Here is a 23,074-nt window from a genome sequence, read left to right on the forward strand (position 1 = left end):
TACAATGTTAAATGTAAAACTTTCCTCTCTTACCAGAACTTGATTCCGATCGTTCAGTTTGTATGGCAGCTATATGTTATAGTGGTCTGATATCGGCAGTTCCGACAAATGAGCAGCTTCTTGAAGAGCAAACTTTCAAACGATATCTTAAAAACTGAGGGACTAATTCATATATATACAGACGGACGGATGGACGGACAGACAGACAGGCGGGCATGGCTAAATCGGCTCAGCTCAACATACTGATCATTTATATATATACTTTATAGGGTGTTACAAACTTCGTGACAAACTTAATATACCCTGTTCAGGGTATAAAAAAATTAATAAGAAAATTAATAATTTAACTTGCCATTTTGTCTGTCATATATTCAGTAGTCAATGATTTAAAATTGGTGCTTACATGAGCTATGAAAGATGAGCCCTCTCAACAAGCAAAGGAGCTTCCACGAAGTAACTAAAAAACTGCGAAAACGAGGGTACGGATAAAGTAATTTCTACTCTTCTATAAAAATGTGAAAAGTACAGAAAATTTGCTCGTACCGAGCGTGCTTTCAGGAATAGAAGGAGTTCACAATGCCTCTGCTTTACATAAAATCAGTACAATATTAAACTCTGGAAATAGCTAGAAACTTAAGAAAACTCCAAGGTGGCTGCAAAATGACAACTATAGATAGGACTCTTGATATTCCATTCTTTAAGTGTTTGCGAATATGCAAGTTCCCCACACTCATGTACTCTTATGTATTTCAGATATGACACAACCAATAAAACTCTTTTATTTCAAAATTTAATGGTGTATTTGACACCTCTGGCAGGTAGTAAAATTCATAATTTCACACTTTTCTGTCGCTGCTTCACTACTCTATAAGGCACACCATTATTTCTCGTTTTTCATTAAAGATGTGCCTGTGGATAGCCGACGCTACCACTCGAGGGTATTTTTTCTCTGTTCTTCTCGTTTTCCCTTAGTATTCACTGCTCGATGTAACTTATTGTCACCATGTAAATGTGTTTGTATGACTTTTGAATGTTAACTTCAGTTTTGGCATTTCCTTAAAGAGCCTTTGGAATTTCAATTCTTGTTGCAACGTTTGTTTTGATTCTTTCTTTTGTCAAACATATTATGCACACATGGAGGCGTATATAGATACTTGTATTTCGTATGTGCGATCTCGAAAATATCTGCACTAAATAAGGATTTTCGTTTAGCCCTGTAAGTTAGCATTAAAACAATTAATAACTTGCAAATACATATTTACTTTTTCTTCATTTCTTGTTGAACACTGATCAGAAATGATTCCGACATTTTTCGCTTCTATTTAGCCTGCGACGCATCTGGTCATTCCTTAAGTCGTTAAAGTTGTGGGTAGCTCAGTGTTTTTCTTTTCCGCATTGTCCTGTTTTAACAAATTCCTGCCCCGCCTTCTTGTCGCCTTTTAAGCGGTTGGGTCTGCTTACCCTCTTGTTATTTTAGGTGTAGACATTCCGTTCCGTATTTCAAATTTAAAAACGTATTAGAAATATCCGCTACTTAAAAGAAAGCTATTTTAGGATTAATTACAAACAAATAATCTAAAGTAAAGGCAAAGAAAGAAGGAAGGTCTTTACTCGGGCAAAACCAACATATTTACAGTTTAATGACTTCACGTCTATGATGTTTTGATTTTGCAATTGACCTTTCAAACTGCAACTGGTGTAGTAAGTTAACATCTCATCCCTCCGCCAGTCGAATTGTTAAACTGCAAGAATTATGGTACTATTATGCCAAGTTTGTTTACTTGCGCCGATTCGTTTTCATAGAAAGCAAGCGCAGAGCTATCTGCTAGAACTTCAACGATTATCTTGAAAATCTCGATATTATTTGCTTATCGTCTGTGAAACACTAGGTCATGCAAGCAAAACTTAACGATCTATGCGCCGAGTAGGTTAGGGTTGGTATAAAAACTAACATCGACAAAACAAAATCAATTATTATGAACTCAAAAAAAGCGAATGTGAAACCTGGCGTGTGACCGTGTACCTTACTGGAAAGATTTAGAGCTTTCTTTGCATATGCTTGCGGCGTATCATCACTGTATGGTGGCCTGACGTCATCAGCGACGACGACCTATACGGTGTAAAAAAATAGAGATCAATAGGTCACACGCTGCGATAAGATCCCACAGAGGTTTGTGGACAAACTCTGGATTGGAGTCCACACTTGGAGGTAGTTTCATGGCGGAAAATTTGACTCACGAAACAGCAGCTCTAATTATTGTAAGATTGAGACATTTACAACAGATTAGGCGGCAGTCAGTCCGTACAATAGAGGAGACTTAAATGTCTTCGTCTCTCCCATGAAGTAATACTTTGTCCAGTGGTCCCGTGAAAGAGACATGAGATGATGTAGGTTAGGTTTAGAGGATTAAAGTCTCGCAGTCCGGCTTTCGATGCTTCCTCCTATTATAAAAACAAGCTCTGAATTGAAACCTTCCATGAAGTCGTAAGAGAAATGATGATGGTATTATTATTTTCAGCATCAGATTTCAGTACATAAAAATAAATCAATCAGCGTAAATATTCCATCATACACAAAAATGAACTAATAAAACTAGAGTTTATGTAGCTTAGCTATACAATTATGGAACTATCAACTAACAACTAGGTCCAACCCGATGAAACTTAAATAGCAAAGAAATTACTTTAGCTTCGTATATCAAAACTTGGTGACTACAAAGTTTATACCATTTTGTCCAGAAGGTTTCATACTCAATCACCATTTGAAACTAGATCTCTGCAGACTGCTTAACAATTGAATTGGCGAGCTACTCGCATATAAAATTAATTTTTACCTTAAGAGTTTCGAATTATATTTAATTGTAATTAAGTACAAGTATACTCTAAGCGTTTAGTCAATTTTCTATATTACTTCAACTGACAGAATATAAATATCTTAATGAATTTAGACTCTATTTCAACAAGTTCTTCTTGTTAAGTAATTAAACAAGAATTACACATTTTTGTTACTTACAAATTTGTTATTTAATAACAATCCTCATAATTAATTTTTTTGTATGCCTCGCAGTGACTTCCTGAAAAAACGACTCACATCAGATCATATATCACTTGTTGATTATTTTAATGTCAATACTGTCACTCCCATTAGATTTCCACTTAATCATTAACCATAAATGCTGATGAATTGCATTTTGTTAGAAAAATATACCTTTCATACTCACAAACATATGCATACATAAGAGTACTGAATGAAAGCACAAATCTCCTTTAGCCATAAAAAAATCAAAATCTCTGTCACACTGACAGCAAGTGGGAGGTCTGCCTGGCAATCACAACTGCCACAGGCGACATAAACTATTCATGTTATTGCGGAAGTTTTACGATTTTCCAACGAAAACCAGACTCGAAACGACATCGTAAAACAAGAAAATTCAAATTCGAAAGACAATATCAAAAACTCATCACAATATCAGGCAGATTCAATTATGAATTTATAATTTCATAATTCAGTTACTATAAGCGCGTAAACACCTGTGTAACGATAAGACAATAAAAATGTTTAAAATTTTTCTCCGTCAGTTGCTTGTGGTCACAACACATACTTCCGGGCGCCTGAGGGTCAAAAACGTCAGAGCAATAACAGGGAGCTCTATGGCATTCGGGGGTGTGGTGTGGTTGAAGGGTTATAGCTGCAGGCAGAGTCTGTCTGGCAATAGTTTCTTATTTTAAATTTCAAATTTTATTTGTGTGCTTTCATTAGGCTCCCCTACACAATATTTTTCTTCACTTCCTCACGCGAGTTTGAGTAAATAAATAGTTGAAGAGATCACTCATCCATTTTAATTCCACAAGCACTTATGCACATATTAATTTATATACAGAACCACATATGTATGTATTTCTATATATATGTATCTGCGAGCAGAGTGGCGCGTATTCACTGCTTAGTCCAGCTGTTAAATGCAGATCGAAGCAAGCCAAATCGATTTCAATCAAATCAAATTGATGCTGAATAGGCGAATTAGTAAACAATGCTGAAAACTGCGTGCGATTACTTCAGGAATGCATTTCTAAGCACACATATGTGAGTCCATCGCTATTTCTGCTGGCGCTGTTGCCGCTGTTTTATTACGGTTGCATGCAACAAATGTTGCAAGTAGTCTGCGACGGGCACAACATAAATAGCGTTTGTTCGAATCACGAAAAAAACGTGCTTACATTCTATATGTAGAAGTGCATAAGAACTATGTGAGTGCAAATCCAAATATTGGCAGGCATTATGCCACAAGCATTATATGCTATTAACACCAGCAGTCCGAGCGACGTGCCGCTACATGGATCATTCATCGATCGTTTGACTGTCAGAACGACGAATAGTGCATGTGCCTACACACTGAAATGCCAATGTGAATGGATGTTATGGATAGTATATACATGCTCATACATGTATGTAAGTAATTCAGCTTTAGTATATGAGTACATACATATGTACGTATGTAAAGGCACGGGTATGAGCGTTGCAATCATTAATGCAAAGCGTCCTCTTCCTGTTGCTTTCTCGCGCATTTATACATACGTATATATGTATGTATATACTTACACACATACACATATAGCAATTTATGTACTTTAGTAAATATTTTCCGTATGGACGCTTGCACGTGATCAAAACAATATTGCAGTTGTAGTTGTTGTGGCTTAATGGCCGTTAACTCAGCTAAGGGTCACATAGAGTAGAAGTCAGGATAATAAAGGGGCGCCAAAGGAGGGGCGCACTGTTGGGGCCCAGTAAAGTGAAGCAAATACATGTTGTATAAAATATTCAAAATAAATAAATACTAGTTATATAGCCTTTTTGCTGCATTACTTATTGAAAGCATCATATAGGTCTTGACATACCATAAGCGATTCAGTTAATCCGTATTTTATATGTTACCTTCTTCCTACTTAATAGTCTTTATAACTTTTTATTCTGTAGGTCTTTTGAATGGAGATCTCACTAAGTCATACAAGTATTAACGGAACCTACTATTAAATCTCATGATGGTCTTACAAAACTCACTCCTTACAGATGATACTGAAAGTTCTTCATATTGAGATTAATTTACTTTGTACCCTGATTGCTTAGAGGTAGCTAACGGTACTCATTTATGGAAATTAAATATCGTAAGGCCGTTTTTATACCGGAAATTAGTTCCTTTCCCTGAAAAGATTAACTTCTGTTAAATAAATGTTCGACCTTTGTGCATATGACTCACTATTTTGGGCAAAAATACTAAGACTTTGTTCATAATTTTAAAATTCTAAGTTTACTCTTCAATATCTATATCGTACCCCTCAAAGTAATCCCCCTAGGCCCCAATACACTTGTGTCAACGTTTTATTCAATCCTCGAAACAGCTGTTGAAGTTCGGAATAGTCTACAATGCGCATCTTCAATTGACTCAAAACGGTTTCCCCGAAGCGGTTGTTTGAATTTGGCACAGATGTCACTGTTAAACAACCCAGTAAAAAAAATATTTCGATGAAGGAGTTTTCGCGCGAAGTGCTTAGAATGAAATGGGAATCACGGCCGATCGAAAGTACTAACTAAGAAGACGCTTTAAATATATGAGACATATCTATGAATGTCGTCAGTACACACACCTTTCGAATTAATCTTTCAACGGGGCACGGAAGTACCACAACAATAAACTCCAGACTTTTCTCTCTCTTCAATAACTAATCAACCCGCCGAATAGTGAATAGCTCCCGAAGGGTTGCCTTTAGCACCCCCAAAGTACGGCTGCGCTGCCATAACATGAGTGTTTACAGATTTATGACTCGAACTGCATGCTACCAAAACGAAGTAATAACAATAAAGCACTCGCCCATGTGGCATGCAACACTTGCAGCACCTAGTGCAACTAAAGTGTAAAGATAGCCATATTTGTACAAAAATAAAATGATATTAAAAAGGTTTCACCTCGCATACCACTTAAACGAAAATGTTCGCTCTCTTTCCATCGTTAGACATTCCAAAACAGTCAAGATCGCCTAAAGAGATGATACAGCACGCACTCACGATCCAACATGTAGCCTGTCCATTTGCAACAAAACCGCGCGTTCTTAGCCTTTCCGCAGCCAAGCCCAATAATGTCCACACTCTGCCACAAAGTGCCGAGTACCAGACGGTCGCGAATGCATAGGAGCTAAATTTTGTGTGTGAAGTACTCCCTTTACTCCTGAGACAAACAAATCGATTTAAGTGCATGTGCAGTGCAAATGTCTTCTCTCACTCTTAATTTACTCCCTCAACCAAATGTGCAATTTCCCCGACTGGTTTTCCAATTTTACGACGTAGCCCGACCGCCAGTCATTCTATTCTCCTTCACAGGTCGACCGTCTCTGGTTCACCACTGCCAGAGTCCATGTGCTTGGGAGTCTTCATTGCCACACGATCATGGCCATGCGGTCCCATGCACAGCAGTTGGCCACTTCACTTTATAGTTTTATTGTTTTACTTTGAGTGTGTGTTCTTGAAACAAAAGCACTTTCGAATATGCCTTCTTCTAGTTGCTGCTAATTTGCGATTCCCTGAAACACATTAGCATAGAGATTCCTCAAGCTTACGCACGTATGGAATTTTTGTGATATTCTTCACTCTTCTATGTTAAATAGCAGTGAACTGCCGTTTTGGCTAATAAGGTTTAACAATATTGGAATGTAAACAATGATTTTCATCGTAATATCTTAAGACTTCTGAGGGAAGAATTAAAATGTTTTGTATAGTTGCGTATCAATGCGATATCTTACCCGAACTTAGATGAATTCTCTGGATGTGACTTGAGATGCCTCTGAGGTGTTAATGGAAGAGAGGTCATATTGGCCGAATATGGAACAATTTTTTAATGTCTGTTTTCTCTTACAGGAACGGTTCTGAAGTTCTTTCTCAAGTTGTTAAAATTACTTAAATATAAAGGCGATTCATTTCGAAGTTCCCTACTTTTCTAAAGAAAAACACAGAAGCTGCAAATTTAATGGGAATGTTTATTATCATTCGAAATAACTTTATTTGGCGTTTATTTTTTGAAGATTATTCCTTTCAAATGCCGGCCGCGGCTACGTCTCAAAAGGTCCATCCGTTGAGTCCAATTTTCAATGGCTCGTTCGAGAATTTCGACTGGCAACTGACGAATGACACGCTGGATGCTTTCCTTCAAGGCCAGAATCGAAGTGGGATAATCCGCAAATACTTTAGGTTTTACATATCCACACACTCGCCCATGTGGCATACAAAACTTGCAGCACCTACTGCAACTGAAGTGTAAAGATAGACATAATTGTACAAAAAAATGACATTATAGTGCCGAGGACTTTTCCCCTCGCATACCACCACGTTTATTCTAGTGGATAATGCGTATCCTAAGAGACGACGTCCTTTATGAAAAATTTTGTGGAAGGATCTTGGCTTTATGGCTTACAAAATCCAACTCGCACAAAAATTGAAGCTGAACGACAATCTAGCACGCTCCACGTTCGGTGAATGCGTCCATAACGAAAAGGCCACCGATCCCGATTTTCGCAAAAAAATTTGTTTAGCGATGAGCTTACTTTTGGTTGAATGGGTGCGATAATAAATAAAACTTGTCGCATGCGGAGTAATGATAATCCACAAGTCATTTCAGGACGCCGTTACATCCTCAAAAAGTCACTGCTTGCTGTGCTCTATGCGCAGAGGAAATCATTAATTCTTATATATTCAAAAATAAAGCCGATAATATTTAATAGTTTTTTTTTTAGTATAAAAGTTATAAGGAAATAATATTGGCTTATTTCGATCCAGACTAAATTTCTCAAAATCTCTAATAAACAAAAGCGAATTTAAAGCAAACGGCCAGCTATATAATCAAACAATTCCCGCACTGCCGAATGAAAAAACTTCTTCTGAAACCAAAATTATGTAAAGGAATATCGGCGACGTAGTAGGTAAATGTTTAAACAATCTAATCAGCAATTCAGCGAGCATCAGGAGAGTACACAAAAGGCGCATTTGTCTGCGCAGGCGCATGTGACACGCAAATCAAAACACACGGGCCACAACACTATTGTTGCGCGAACAGGAAAACTCATTGTCAAATGTGTGAACAGACAAAACGCTAAGTGTAGGTGTACCAACAAAGGTGCACAAACACACGCGCGCATATTTACCAATCTTTTGCACATTCGAGTGGCCTAATCAGATATGCACACGGTGAAGTTATCAAGGAAAAACATCGGACGACACTGCGGAAAATCTTGAGTGGACACAAACAAAGCACGAGCACACACACATTTACACACATATGTTGCAGGTATCAAAACTTACCCTGTATGCAGGAAGAAGGCAAAGCCGCACACACACACATACAAAGGTGCGCAACAATGCAAACACTTCGGAAAATTGTCCGTCTGTGCTGTTGCCCTGAGTTTTCCACCAACACAGCGTCACAAAACACACACACACACACTAGTGCTCAAGTGCGTTGCGCTGCGCGGCTGGGCACTGACTGCGCGGCGCTGCTATATCCAGCTCGAGCCGTCTAAGTGGGTGCAATATGTTTGCCAGACGAGCATTTGTGCGAGCCCAGTGATCTCGCATGTGCCGCGCTGAGTGAGCGCGCCCCGAGTGCGTATGCGATCGAGCGAGAGCAGCGCGTCTACATAATGCATGCATGTTTGTTGTTTCCATCGTTGCTGTTCTGTGCACAGTGCTGTTGCTGTTGTTGTTGCCGGCGTAGAATTGAAGCATTGAAAAGAATCGACTCGCGGAGTAGCAGCAGAAGAAGTCAGCAAAGCATATGCAGTAAAAACATGGGGGATTCACAATGTACGCAGACATTCTTCGAGGCAGCAACATATTTATTTGTGCGTGGCCGCAGAAAACTAATGCGCTGCGTTACTAGCGCTAACGCGACCGCGCTGCTCCAACTCAAGAGGCAATTGTGCGCCGTCGGCACACGCGTCTGCAGAATTGAAGTTTTCGAATTTGTTTATTCCGTTTCGGGATGTCATTGCAGTAGCATGCAACAGCGCAATCGACGACGACGACAACCATTTCAATAATTCACATTGTACTTGAATAATAACTCAGTTATGTTGTGCGGACTTATTGTTCTTTTCTTTGTAAGCGTTCAATCGTCGATCGTCGGCCACATCGTACGCCACGCTCATGCTCTCCTGAGCAAATATTCGAAGTGAAGCTTTCACGAAGCACAATCGCAAATGTACTTTTTTTAATATTGTCTTGTTGTTGGGAAGGGCAACAACATTTGTTTATATGTTTGTTGTTAAGTGTGGAAAAAGCGCGCGCTTCTCTCAAAGTCATAAATTACAACAAGTTTTGAAGTTTACTTTCCGGGCATAAACAAAGGCAAAAGCAAGTGCCAAAACCGTTACACCAATTCAAATTCAAAACTAACCAAAAATAGTTGTTTCAAATGATTGTCAGCCTTTTTGAGTGAAGTGAAAAGTGTTCAAGTGTTTATAAGGCGAAATCGAAGAACGCAATGTGTGTCAAAGCCAAAAGAGTATTTTAGTATCAGTTTGAAATTGACGAGAGAAATCAATGCCAGTGGTAAAACAGTAATAAGTATTGCACTTAACTTTATTTGGATTCGAATTTGAGAAAGCCGCGAAAGCACAGTTCGGCAAAATGTTTATCGCATTGGATCAAACCAACGCTTTTTTCTCAGGTACTCTGCAGCATGCAAATTTATTCTCAAAATATTTTAAATACTATGTTCTATGCATGGATGTGGTAATTGCCTTTAAGGGTTATATTTACACAGTTTCTGAAAAAAGAAAATTTTCGAATTTTGTTTTAGTTTATTGATTCAAAAGTTTGTACTCATATTATGGTATCTTTAAACTGTATTTTCAGACTTAGTATTAGTAAAAATATTTATTTGGAAATCTGATCTCCGGGAACTCCTCTCAAAAAAGACGTTTTGTGATGACTACTATATCTCTGAACTGGATCTTCTGAAATGAAAAAAACCAAACAGATTTAGTTAAAGTAATATTAAATCTAATAATCTCAGCATAATTTTTGTGGATTTCGGTGCTGATTCGAATTTCTAAGTTTTTGTGTTAATGTTGTTTAATATATATATGTTGAGCTGATTGATTGCGCCATGTCCGTCTGTCTGTCTGTCCGTCCGTCCGTCTGTATATATACGAACTAGTCCCTCAGTTTTTAAGATATCGTTTTGAAATTTTTCAAACGTCATTTCCTCTTCAAGAAGCTGCTCATTTGTCGCAACTGCCGATATCGGACCACTATAACATATAGCTGCCATAGAAACCGAACGATCGGAATCAAGGGCTTGTATGGAAAACTTTCACATTTGACATGGTATCTTCACGAAATTTGGCATGGATTATTTTCTTAGGCAACAATGTAATCTCCGAATAAATTGTTCAGATCGGATTACCATAGCATATAGATGCCATACAAACTGAACACATAGTTACTAAAAGAAATGCACCTGTGAAGGGTATATTAGCATTTTTTCTGGTTTTAAGACAAATATTGACAACAAGTTGAATATGTTCCCCCTAAAATGTTACTGACAAAGACACATCACCACTATGAACATTGATTACTGATATTAAAGTACATTTTTTACTGAGTTTCTATATCATTAGAGAACAAAAACAACGTAATAAAGACAATACTCAATATTAATTGAGAGATAATCAAACTCTTAATGATTAGCCTTTAATGTTAATGATTTAAACCATTAATGTTAATTTTAGTGATTGGCTGAATATTTTTGTCATGTGTTAGTGTTTAATTTTGCTCTCTATAATCTCTCTATAATTGCCGCGTTGTCCATCATTATTCAACAGTAGTTTAGTAACTCATTTACTTAAAATTACATCCTTATGCTGGCAGTGAATGCTAAATCAGTATTTAAACCTATATATAAGCTTGATTAATTTCAACAATTTTGACCGATCGAGAGTTTCCTTCATACTTTTTATAAATGCGTATATGATGAGCCAGATACTTCAAAGCCTGTCGCTACAGTGCTGTATTCTAGATAATATAAAAACTTAATGCGAATAAATTCAGTTTATATGAAACAAACTCAAAATAAAAAAAAGGTTTCCGTATAAATCCCTGATCGTTTAGATTGTATGGTAGCCATATGCTATAGTCGTCCTTTGCCTGCGGTTCTGACAAATGAGCAGTCTGCAAAAGAAAACTTTTGGTTAGCTTTTTCTAACCACATTTTTTTATAATAAACAACTCTCAAGTCGAATATGTTAAGAAAGATATTTTCCGAAAATCTTGAAATTTATATCGGTCAGTTTGAATGACAGCTACATCCCATAGGGGAGCGTTATCGGCGATTTCGAAAAATGAGTAGTTTTTGGGTAGCTCAAAAACTGAAGGATTCGCGTATATGCAGACAGACAGACATGGCTAAATCAACTCAGATCGTCACGCTGTCCTTTTATATACATATGTATATACATACATATATGTATGCTACGGTGAATGCCTAATATACCCTGTTCATGGTATACAAACTGCTTTAAGCGCAAATTAAGATATATTTGTATACTGTATAAAATATACATAGATCTTTATTGGGCTAGGAACAGTTTTTCCTTTTTCCTTCTCTATAATAACCAAAATAAAATCCGGCAAAATAACAAAGCTGAAACACATCGAGTATATAATTGATTAAGCGGGATAATAATTGCTAAATTATGCTAAAATTATATAACTGGTTGATGTGAAAGGCAGATTTAACATTATAAACACTGAATTTTAATATTTGAAACGATAATTACTCAAAATCTCAAGCCAACAATAAACGTAAATGTATAGTTTGTAAATAGTGAATGATCTTAGTATAAAAACTACATATGTAAGCACAAACATACATTTTTGATATTCTGCACTTTTCATGCCAAACTTCCTTTATATTATTTTCCATAAAATTTTCACATTGTTGATGTTATCTTAATATTTCTGTTCCTTTACAGATAACCCATACTACTTCTACAATGACAGCAAGTCGCCGCGCACGCCGGACTCTCAGAGCTCCAATAAGACGTTTTCCATATTCAAGCGTCGCAATTCGAAAGGCAGCAGTCCGCGGGTCATCATACCGGAACAGACGCGGCTAATCACTTCGGCGAATCTCGACTCGGCAGCCACAATGGCGTTAGGAAGTCCGCGTGGCAGTTTCGGCTCTCTGGGCGGCTTCTCACAAGTAAGTTATGGCAGTAAATGAATGATAAAGAAGTGGTTTAATGAAGTTCCGTTAGTTGAAGATATTTACAAGCTACATATAACTCATAGAGTCAAAAAACTGTTTACAAATCATAAAATGTCAATTACAGGCAGCAGTGTTGCCTTTCGACTTTATAGTTTGTTTTTCTAACATCATTCGCCATCTGTTTGTTTGTATTTTTCGCATTCATCTATTGCATCTTGACAATTTTGCGTTTGACCGGGTGCACCATTCACACACACATACCTATGCACATATGAATTTATAAACATCGGGTGTGTACTTATGTAGCAATCTTTTGAAATGCAGCCATTGATGTATCGTCAGCGTTCGTCGAACTCACACTCGGAGACGTTCCGCGAACGGCTGGGCTCCTACAACGAGTCTAATGCCTCGACGTGCGGACTTGGAGGCGGAGGCAGTGTCGTCGGAGGTGGTGGTGCAGGCAGTGACTTTGATGATGTCTTTTGCATGTCACCCTCAAGGTGAGTACACCGGCCGTACACTTGGCCCTTTATGCACCCAAGTGTGTATGTATTGCTAGTTGATGAGTTGTTGACAACTGTGATGAATGCAGCTGTTGACATTTGCGATTAATTTGCTAATCGTGCATCCGATTTTCATCTTTTTCTTCATCTGCTTAACTTCTACTCATGCCTCTTAATAACCGATTCTTACTGCTCTTCTCCTCGTGCACCCACACGAAAACCACAGCAAACATCATCACACGCTGCCGAACAGCAATGCACGTCGTCACTCCTTCGGTAATTGGCGGCAGGCGAGCGAACGTCATCACCACAAGAGCACGGGACTCACCACACCGGATGAGGTGCCGAATATGATGGCTCCACGACCGCCCGTCTTATCGCCAAACAAATATCGCGGTTTGCATCGACGAAGAGGTGAGTGAGATACTCTACTTTATTTGCTGCTAAATTATTAATATTAGATTATCTAGATATATATGTATGTACATAGCGACAAGTGTATATAATATATTTCATATGTAAGAAAGTGAAAAATATTCGTCCTGTGAGAAGACTTAAGAAAAACTTCTGTGTAAATCGGGAGGCAAATATTGCGACTAAAGAACTTTGCTTGTTACAAATAATTATTATTAGTGTAGTATGGAGGAAATAACTAGAGCAAGGCACCAAGGAAACAATTGAGCATCTCTTGTGCACTTTTTCCGCATTAACGAGAATATGCTGAAAGAATCTGGGGTCCTCACAGTATGATCCACTAGAAGAGGTATCGATAGTGTGGTCACAGAGTCTGTTGTAATTCGCGTCAAGCGCATGCATCCTAAAGGATAACTACTCCTCATGGATCCAGTAACTGAACTCCATCTGGTATCGCCAAAACCAAAAACTGGTCTATGCGTGGCTCACTGGCCTACCAGACTACTCTAACCTTACTATAGGTTAATATTGGAGAGCAACATATTGATATGGACATCTGCCTCTCTTACTGAAATAAATTTTTAAGTACCTATTGAGGATGGGCCTTTCTCATTTCCACCAGAACTGAGCTGGTCTATAATTGGAAAATCTTCTCATTCAGGCTTCAGGCTTGACATAGACTTATTACTTCCAAAAGTCTACCTATAAGCTTTTCTTCAAAAAAAATAGCAATTGTTTGTGTATTCATTTGCTTCGTTTCGAAACAGGCTAGGTTTCGGGGCTAATGCTCGCACTTGATCGGTTGAAGCACTAGTCCTTCCATATACTACACATAGATCAATGGACCCTACCCTAAAGCTCTTTATAACATATCAATTTCTATTACCTATATAAAACACCTCCGGTTGGGACAAACTACATCTCACTGTAATTCAGTTAAAAGCGAGTATTTCAATTGAAATTTTGTGATGAACGCAGCTAAGAAGCATTTTCCTACCGTACTGGTGCTGTCTCCTGATTAGCGCTCACGAAGGCCTTATGCTAGATCGCGAGGGGTCAGTGGATCTTCCACTAATCCGAATGTCATTGGTCAGAGAGTGTTCTTCCTTGTAAGCAAGTCTTGTCCACATATGGCATACATCATTCGTAGTACTGTACTTGTAAGCACATATATGTATGTACCTTTTCGGCTATTTATAATGCAAAGATTTTCTAAAACAAACAAATAAAATCTCACTCATGATTTCGTCGTCCCTTGGCTTTAGGTTATGGGATTAAGCAATTATCTTAAAATAAGATAAATCTTAAATAAAATCAGTAAAGTTTTATAAAATCCCAAAATATTAATTACTTATCGACAAATCTAAAACTACAGATCGCAGTTATCTTCTTCAACTTTTTTCTCTAAAATATGCGCCAAAATCTATATTGGTCTACACCAATAAAAGATTGGCTTCAATAGCATTATCTTCTAGCTGAAATATGTATATCTAATACACCTAGAAGGAAGAAAATTTCCTACTATGAGAGGAGTTTTTAGGTTAGTTTAATGGTTTCTAACTATTATTTTGTTTCTGAAGGTATACCTGGTTACTCTCTGAACCCTAAAAAGTCATTCTTGCGTCCTTCAACAACAACTTAAGAACTATCTATAATCGATGTACACTGCTATATTATCGTGATGAGCAATATACACTTCACTTTGCACTGATCCTCAGCGACCGATCGCCAAGTCGGTGTCGTCACAGACAAGCCTTTGCGTCCAGCCGCTCCACTGAAGTGTTTTATTGAAATTTTATGCGCAAACAATTTAAGCAATTGCCGTTCGATTGAGATACACAGAGGCGCTTCTGCATACTAAAATCGCAGAACAAATCGACAACACGCGGCCAGAGCGACAGCAGGAACAACCTGCTCGCGGTAGCCGATGTTGTAGGCGCCAGTGAACGCATTTTGTTACAGCTATTTATGCAAGGTGTAATCAATAAAATTAGCAACAACAAATAAATTAAATGCCAGTACACATACACATTCGTAGGTGGCGGCAAACGTACACATAAATTTGCACACACATACACTCGTCGGCGCATTTTTCACCTAGCAGATAGCGGAAAAAGGAGTAACTCGGCTGCCGGCAACATTTGAATTTATTGTATTTGCAGCTGCTGCCGCAAATCAACGCGAACACATAACAATTTCTTATTTCGTAAGCACACACACATACACGCACATGTTTGCAGGTGTTTGTGTTGTTGTTTGAATGTTATTTGTTTGACTTTGACAGCAGTAAAAATGATTGAGCGCATTTGTCGTTGGACGAGAATCGCTGATCGCCGATGGCCCGTTAGCAGTCAGTGTTGTTGTGGCAGGTTAAGGCGCGGCCGCTCAAGCCCCGGTCGAGCCGCGCTGACATGTAGGAAGCAGTTGCGGGCGCATGCGCGAAATTTCAATGAAACTCGTAATACGCGTAAACACACACAAAAAACCAAAAACAACAAATGGTTTGAACTTAATTTACCTAAGAACATGTGCATAACTAACGCCAAAGCAGGCAAATAAATTATAAATGAAAAGCCAGCAACTGGTGTGTTCCATGGGTATAAATTAAAATATGCTCAGTTTATTTTCATTAATTGGTCATTTAAATGCTTCAAATGATTTAATGTTAATTACTAGCAGGCAAAAGAAACATAAAGAACATGGGAAGACATCACATGCGGCACGACAAAATCGATTTGAAAGAATGTCGTGGGATTATTTATGGCCAACTGTGCTTTATTCGACGGGAAATTTCCTGTAGGTGACACTGTAAATAATTCTAAAATTAGAAATGTGTGCGATTTGGTTGACGCCACCAGAACAAATGCAAAAAGTGAAGGAGAGGCACGCAAAAACTATCTTAACCTTATTAGGGGTAAACTCGGCTCGCGTAAGCGGTCTCTACGCCAATGAAGAATAAGAAGATTAGGAACAACATATGAAAAAAGGATTTTTTCTCACCTATTGATGGAATCTCTATTACGGATTCGGGCATGCGACAATAATTATATTCACTCTGAGCAAGGTGTATTAAGTTCGCCACGATGTTTGCAACAGCCAGAAGAAAACGTCGGAGATTCTATTAAGTGTATAATATACGTATAAATGATCAGTATGGTAAGCTGGGTCGATTCAGCCATGCCCATTTGTCGGTCCGTCTGTACATACGCAAACTAGTCGATCAGTTTTTGAGATGCTGATCTGTAATTTTTCACATATTCCCTCCCAATAAGCTGCTCATTTATTGGAATGCCGATATCGGACCACTTTAGCTGTCCTACAAACTGTTGATCAAAATTAAGTCCTTGTGTCGAAAACGAATTATTGTCCAAAGCAATGGCACAATCTCCAAACAAGCTGTTCAGATCGGATCACTATAGCATATAGATACCAAGAAAAGTTATCGATCAGATGAAGATCTTTTTAAAGCCTTTTACATTATAAATTTATCTGCGAAGGAATATTTTTGGTGCACCGATCCCAAAGTCACGTTTTTTCTGGTTTTGGTTTCTTTCTAGTTTCCCCAGTTAGTCTGCGTTCATCATAAAGCTTTGGGATTTTCGAACATGCTTAAAGCCACTTCATTCATGCATTTATTCAGAAGAAAACTTGGAGTTTGCAGTTGTTACAGAGACACTACTTCAGATATTTGTCATACAAACTGAAAAGTTTCTGAAAAGCAAAATTAAAAAATCCGACGTCGAGATTCCAGGTCATCGTCTTTTTTAATTAGTAGTAAACTAGTTAACTTAAAAATGGTACAGCTACAAATGTATGTTTCGCCTTGCTTTAAAAAACAAAAAAAATATAGATAGAGCTTATATAATAATGACATGAAAGCCGAAACTAAGAACAGTTGATGAAGCCACAGTCGATATTTATTTTTTCACACAGATTTTTTTTTTTATCACAAGTAGTTTGCAATTCAAACCCACTTTAAACCAAACAAAGTAGGATTGTCAATACATTTAGCACAAATATCCGAAAGTTAAGGCAAAAATATGGCAGCTTAAATGGTCGGTTCTAAAAATGACAGTGCAATATTATTTTTATGCAGATATTGAAAACTATTTTGGGACTACAACATGGTAAGCATGACTTAAATTATTATAGACACTTTGTCGATAAGTTCCATGTATACAAACTGCAAATATTGCAAATGGCCAACAGAGGAAAATTACTTTGTTGCTTCTAGCAATATGGTACGAGTAATGTGGCCTGCCAATGGATATTTAATAAACATTTGCATGTAAGAGATTGTGCGTGTATTTTTATTGTCAACTATTTTGCCAACTAATTGCACGTACATTTCCGCTTGTAGTAACAGTTGGCAGCACTGTTTGTTTAGCTACTTTGGCTTTAGCGCATTTCTGCAAAGGTGGATTGGCTAAGAGGTAGTTGCTTTCTTCGCTGGCTTATTTATGCAGCATTTTCAACGTTGAACGACAGTCAGCAATGTGACAAACAACAAAATTACAATTTCGTATCGCTATCAGTCCCATGGACGCTAGTAACTGCCATATGTAGCCATTTGTACAGGGCAAACAACACCTTAGCTTATATTCTTACACTCTTGTGCTCATTTCCTTTTCTGTCTTATTGTACATAGTTACTTGGCACTTAAGTAAACAAAGTATCAATTTCTGTGGCAGTGTTGTGAAGCGACGTTTGCTTAAATTGTCAATAATAATGACCATTTAATTATGGACGGACGTGTCAATACGGAACAACGGAAGCAAACCACAACATTTACGAGCACAATTTTGTCGTAGAAATTCTGGACAGGTACCAACCAAAGTGTTGACCAAAACACACGCACACACACATCTTCTATTTATATATACATGTGCTGCCTGGGCAAACTCTTTGGGTGTGTGCGCAGCGGAGAATAGTTTGGCGCGTGCCAATTTTTCGACGTTCCACCAGTAGCTTTGGCTATGGTGCTTTCCACCGTTAAGGAAATGCCTCACCATAAGCGGCAGAAGTGCTGGCTTCTTATGCGCCTGCTTTGGTGCGCCTCAAGCGTGGTGAATATTAAACAAGCATTTTGGAAACGCTTTCTTCGCCGCGTACATGTGTGTGTGTATCACATAATTCATAAATTGTTTTATTATTTTCCAAAAGCGCAAACCGCAAATTAGCGGTACTCACAGTGCTAATAGCCTTCAAGGAATCAGCTGAAATGCTGTCAATATGCCTGAAAGGAAACTTCACAGCAAATTCCGGGAATATTGACTCAGATTTAGATGTGTTCTTGTGTATTTTTCTAGCGCATCTGTGCATAACCGCAATCGGCAGTGGAAAGCGCATTTCCGCACAATTTTCAATTGGCGCACCCGCACACACACATGCAATCTAAATGCCGTTGCCGAGTGTGCATGTTGTTTCTAGCGTCTTCAGAAATGCCAAAATCGGCTAAATGTATGTTTGGTTGTGTGTGCTTGCAGCCCCATATGTGGTACTCACCACATGCACATGTGCTCCATTACTTTGCATTACTTTCCACGTGTCTACGCCATGGCTCGACTGCCGTGGCTATGGCTGCTATCACGGTGGCCCAACTGGAGCGATTGGCACTCGCACGCAGTCTTCAAAAGCAATTTCTTCAGCGCTGCGCTCTGCTGCCAATACGTTTTGAAATATTGCAGGTGATTTTGGGTCAGACGTCAATTTTAATACAATTACCGCACGTCATTCAATACATCAAAACTGGCGATACGCACACACACACCACCATAAGGAGGCGAGTATGGCAGCTTGCACCGTAGAGTCGCTGATGGCAACGCCTGGAAGGCGCTGCGGCGCGAGCAAATCCGATTTGCCGAATGCTTGTTGTTCTTATTGTTGTTATGTTTGTTATTACGCGCATTTCACTGAAATGTTTATGAACTGGTGCACATATGCGTAACTGTTTATATTGCCGTGCACTCACATTGCGTTTATGTTAATGCGTCTGTGTGCGTGTGTGTTTTAAAAGCAACGAATTGTTTGTTGTTTCTCCGCAGTAATGGCTTGCAGTAACGCCAGGTGCGGCTGAAGGGCGGTGGTGTGTTATGGCAAGGCGAAGAATCCATTTCAAAGAACTGCTCAGCAACATCTGTTTATCAGATTTCACTCCAAACACACACTTTTGCCCGAAAATTTCGTTTAGCTTTCGTGGAAAGAATTTTCGTCAATTATACGATTTTCAAGTTACAAAAAGTTATTAAACATACATATACATACATATATTTAGAATAGGCATTTGTTTAAAATGTGAATATACGATAATGTGTCTGTCAAAAGTACTTAAATAAAAGGCAAGAAAAAAGGTTAAATTTGATTGCACTGAAGGTATAACACTCTTCACAGCTGCATTTATATAGCGTAAAAAGGTATAAAGTGAACTTCATCTTGATTGTGGCGGTAATAATCCAGGCCACATTTCGTCAAGGCACCTTGTCAAATAAAACAGTTTTCCTACAAGGACTTGAGTTGGATCGTTATGTTGTAGCTGTCCGATGGACGTGTGAAAATTTTCAGATCAGTATCTCAAAAGCTGAGGGACCTGCCTATTTATACATACATATGTATATGTGTATACTTTATAGAGTCTTCGAAACTTCATTCTGAGTGTTACAACTGCAAACTTCGTAGAAAACTTTGTACACTCTGTTCAGATTATAACTGAGCAAGAGGTGTGAGGCATAAGCCGCTGATATTTACAATTTATTTAATTTATTTTTTTGTTATAGTTGGTAACCTTAATGATAACACCCCTGGCAAGTCAACTATCGGTTAAATCACTGGTTAACCGAGAGCGCTACCAAAGAATTCTGTTAAAGTTTCTATGAATTCCTTCAGGCCGAATTTGCAAATCTAACTCAAACCATTTGTGCTCTCGTGGAGCATAGGACTGGTTCCGGCCAGACAGAGAGAGACGGGTGAGTCGTCTTGATTAGGCCTGCAAAGAGTATGTTGGTTGTTCATTTAGGGACTCTGTGCATAAGGTACAAATATTGAGTCTGGCTAACGAAGAGTTTAATTTACTTTAGTTTATTCTCGCAAAATGAGCCCACTTTTATGCTCACGATAACAAGTACGTTATTGGGGAAACTAAATCGGATTTAAATGCCAAAACCCTGCTAATTCAGCGGTCTCACCCCATTTGCCATGAATCACAGACACAGAATTTGCCTTTGTAAGATTTGGTTATTTTCTTCATATTCTCCATGCAAATGAATATGATACTCATTCATAATATATTTGTGCTAAATTATTGGCTTTTAATAGCTTTCAGCAGATTTTGGAAGGCGAGGTAACTCGTTAACCTCCAGCATAATGCAATGTCATGATCAGGTCAACGACACCGCTCTTATGAATAATAAATTAAAGTGATATATTTTGCAATAATGAAAACATATACGCTTCCTCACTTACGTGGAACCGCAGGCAGGCGTACGGAAACTGCATATCCGTGACTTAAACCTCGCTGCACGCATGAGTCCTTCGGTGACCTTTTTCAGCACTGCCATGTCACGTAACTTACTGTGTGTGTGTGAGTGTGCAAGTTAAAGGTGCTGCGACGAAATCGACGAATGTAAATGAAATATTAATTCATGCATGCGAACAAGTACGAAGGCATAAATTAACATGAGAATTAATGAATATGTGATGTTCGCAGGTATATAAAGCTATCAACACATACAAATATAGATTTGTGTGTACATATGAACACGGAATTTTTAAATGGCCAAAATAGCTACTATCCGTGTGTGTGTGTGTGCTTGGAAGTTTCACATACGTCAATGCTGATCTTACCCTCGAAATAACAAGCCATAAAACATGCTGGAGAAATTAACCACGAGCCCAAACAGGGAGTTAATAAAAATGCACTTTTTCGTCGTTTTATATTTTTTATATCTTTTCAATATATTTTATTATTTTGTGCGCTCTTGCATGCCCTGCACTTGTGCTACAACACAAATAAAAAGAAATAAAATAAAAAGCCAAACATTCAAATATTGCGTACAACGTATGGCGATCACGTTCCGTTTGCAACGTAAAAATATGTTTTCTTCCTTTGCTGGTTTTAATCTCCTTTCTTTGTGCCTTCTAGTAATGTACTATACCTACAGTGTGGAGCTGCTCCTTGGCTTTGCGCGCCGCTTCGTTAGGCGGTGAGGGGGAGCTCTTTGCGGCACTTCTGCACATGCACTATGGATGGCCGACCGTGGCGGCAACTTGTTGGCGTCTTGCCGCCCATAAACAATAAATGTCGCGTTGGCCTTGTCTTTAGCTGCTTGCCTGCACTTAAATCAAACAGTAGCGAAATTTAAAAAATGAAAATGGCCGGCATATGCATATTTTAAGCGCATTTATATGCTTTTGCATATTTGTTATTATGACAGGCGCATCAAATGGATAAATATGGCCGTTGAGTGTTGCTTGCGTTCGGCACAAACCAGAGAAAACGCACGCGTACAACCAAACATTCATATGTATATGTCAGCACCAGGCATACGCTTGCCGCGCACCTGCCTCAGCGTTCCACCGCACTATATGCACCAAAGTTGTGGCAACATAAGCGCGCAACATAATATAGTTTGCGGGAATGCGCGCCGCTGGGTTGGCAGTGTGAGTGTCCAGCTTGTTGCCGCTTTAACTGCGCGCTGCTTCCTTCCAGGCTGTCCACACTCGCCCGCCCGCACCACCACGCCGACAAGTGACAAATTGCCGGCGACGTGTAAATGTGGCATGTTGCAGTCAGTTGCCATTTTCTCTTCAAATTCTAACTGTCAAAATGCCAATTTAGTATTTGCAAGTACAAAGTGTCTAACACCAAAAAGAAAATGCCCCAAACGAAGTCAACGAATATGACAAAAAAAGTGCGTGGCCGCATTTGCTGCCGCGCGCTCCCTTCACCGCCAATGTCTAGTTTTGCAGTTAATTAACTCAGCGCCATTTAAAATGCCATCAATTTGCCATATAACTTCGGCTCACAAAATACAGTTGCCGTATATGTTTGTGGTTATGGTCATGGCTTTTGCTCGCCGTGCGCGCGGCTATTGCGCTCGCGTCGACCACCCTATTTATAGACGGGAATGCTTTGACGCACGATCGGCGCACTCGGTTCGGCGCTTTGTGGTTTATCGCCGGTCGTACTAGTGGCTGGTAATGTCTGAGCCGCAAGCACGTACTAAGCGTTCTCGAAAGCACACACTCACACACATATAACACACATGCACAAATAAGCACACTCGCTCTTGACATACGAGCATTCGTTACTTCACAAATAAAAACTTATTTATCGTCTTCGATTACACCTTTTCTTCTGTTCCTTACGAAGCATATTGCAATTTATTTTGTTTTCCTGCTTCGTTGCGGCGTTCGATGTGCGTTGTAGAACTTCGTCGCTTCAGTCCGATTCTTTAAACCGCTTCGTGTAAACTTGGTAGAATTCTAAGCTAAAGTCGCGAAGTACAGCGAACTTCTCTCGCTCGTTTCGGCGGCTCGCCTGCTAACTGAAACGGCTTTCTTGGCCAACTTCGCCGACAGATAAGTGAAGGACTGATTCGCGTTCAGTTGTTCGCAGCGATTGTGCGCGCTTCGTTTTTGAAATGTGATCTTATACAGTACACATAAAGTTTTGATATTGAAAACAGTAAACAAGCGATTTTCGTTCGATTCGTGTGTATGTGTGTTAATTTAAGCTGTGCAAGAATTTCTGGGGATTTCTTTGAAACGTTTGTTATAGTGTTGTTGTAAAAGATATAAAGAAGATATTTCGGTAGAATTTTCCCGGTGCTTTGATGCAAAGTGCAAGAAAGAAAATGGAGTTCATCGAAATGGAAACCTTTTGTTGTGGTGAGTCTCAATACC

The 23,074-nt window shown here is 38.8% G+C and overlaps 1 protein-coding gene across 2 annotated transcripts in view; it reads left to right on the top strand.

The window, feature by feature from the left end:
• The window catches only part of LOC120778371, a 95,741-nt gene that overhangs the window by 40,285 nt on the left and 32,382 nt on the right, over nt 1-23,074 (top strand). Inside the window, exons 3-5 of one of the 2 annotated variants that reach the window (XM_040110161.1) lie at nt 12,022-12,251; nt 12,564-12,757; nt 12,987-13,174. In XM_040110161.1, the coding sequence (XP_039966095.1) occupies nt 12,022-12,251; nt 12,564-12,757; nt 12,987-13,174 (612 nt within the window). The remainder of the gene's footprint in view (nt 1-12,021; nt 12,252-12,563; nt 12,758-12,986; nt 13,175-23,074) is intronic. The other variant, XM_040110166.1, reaches the window with a different exon arrangement.

Source organism: Bactrocera tryoni, chromosome 1, assembly GCF_016617805.1.
Source record: "Bactrocera tryoni isolate S06 chromosome 1, CSIRO_BtryS06_freeze2, whole genome shotgun sequence".
Classification (NCBI taxonomy): domain Eukaryota; kingdom Metazoa; phylum Arthropoda; class Insecta; order Diptera; family Tephritidae; genus Bactrocera; species Bactrocera tryoni.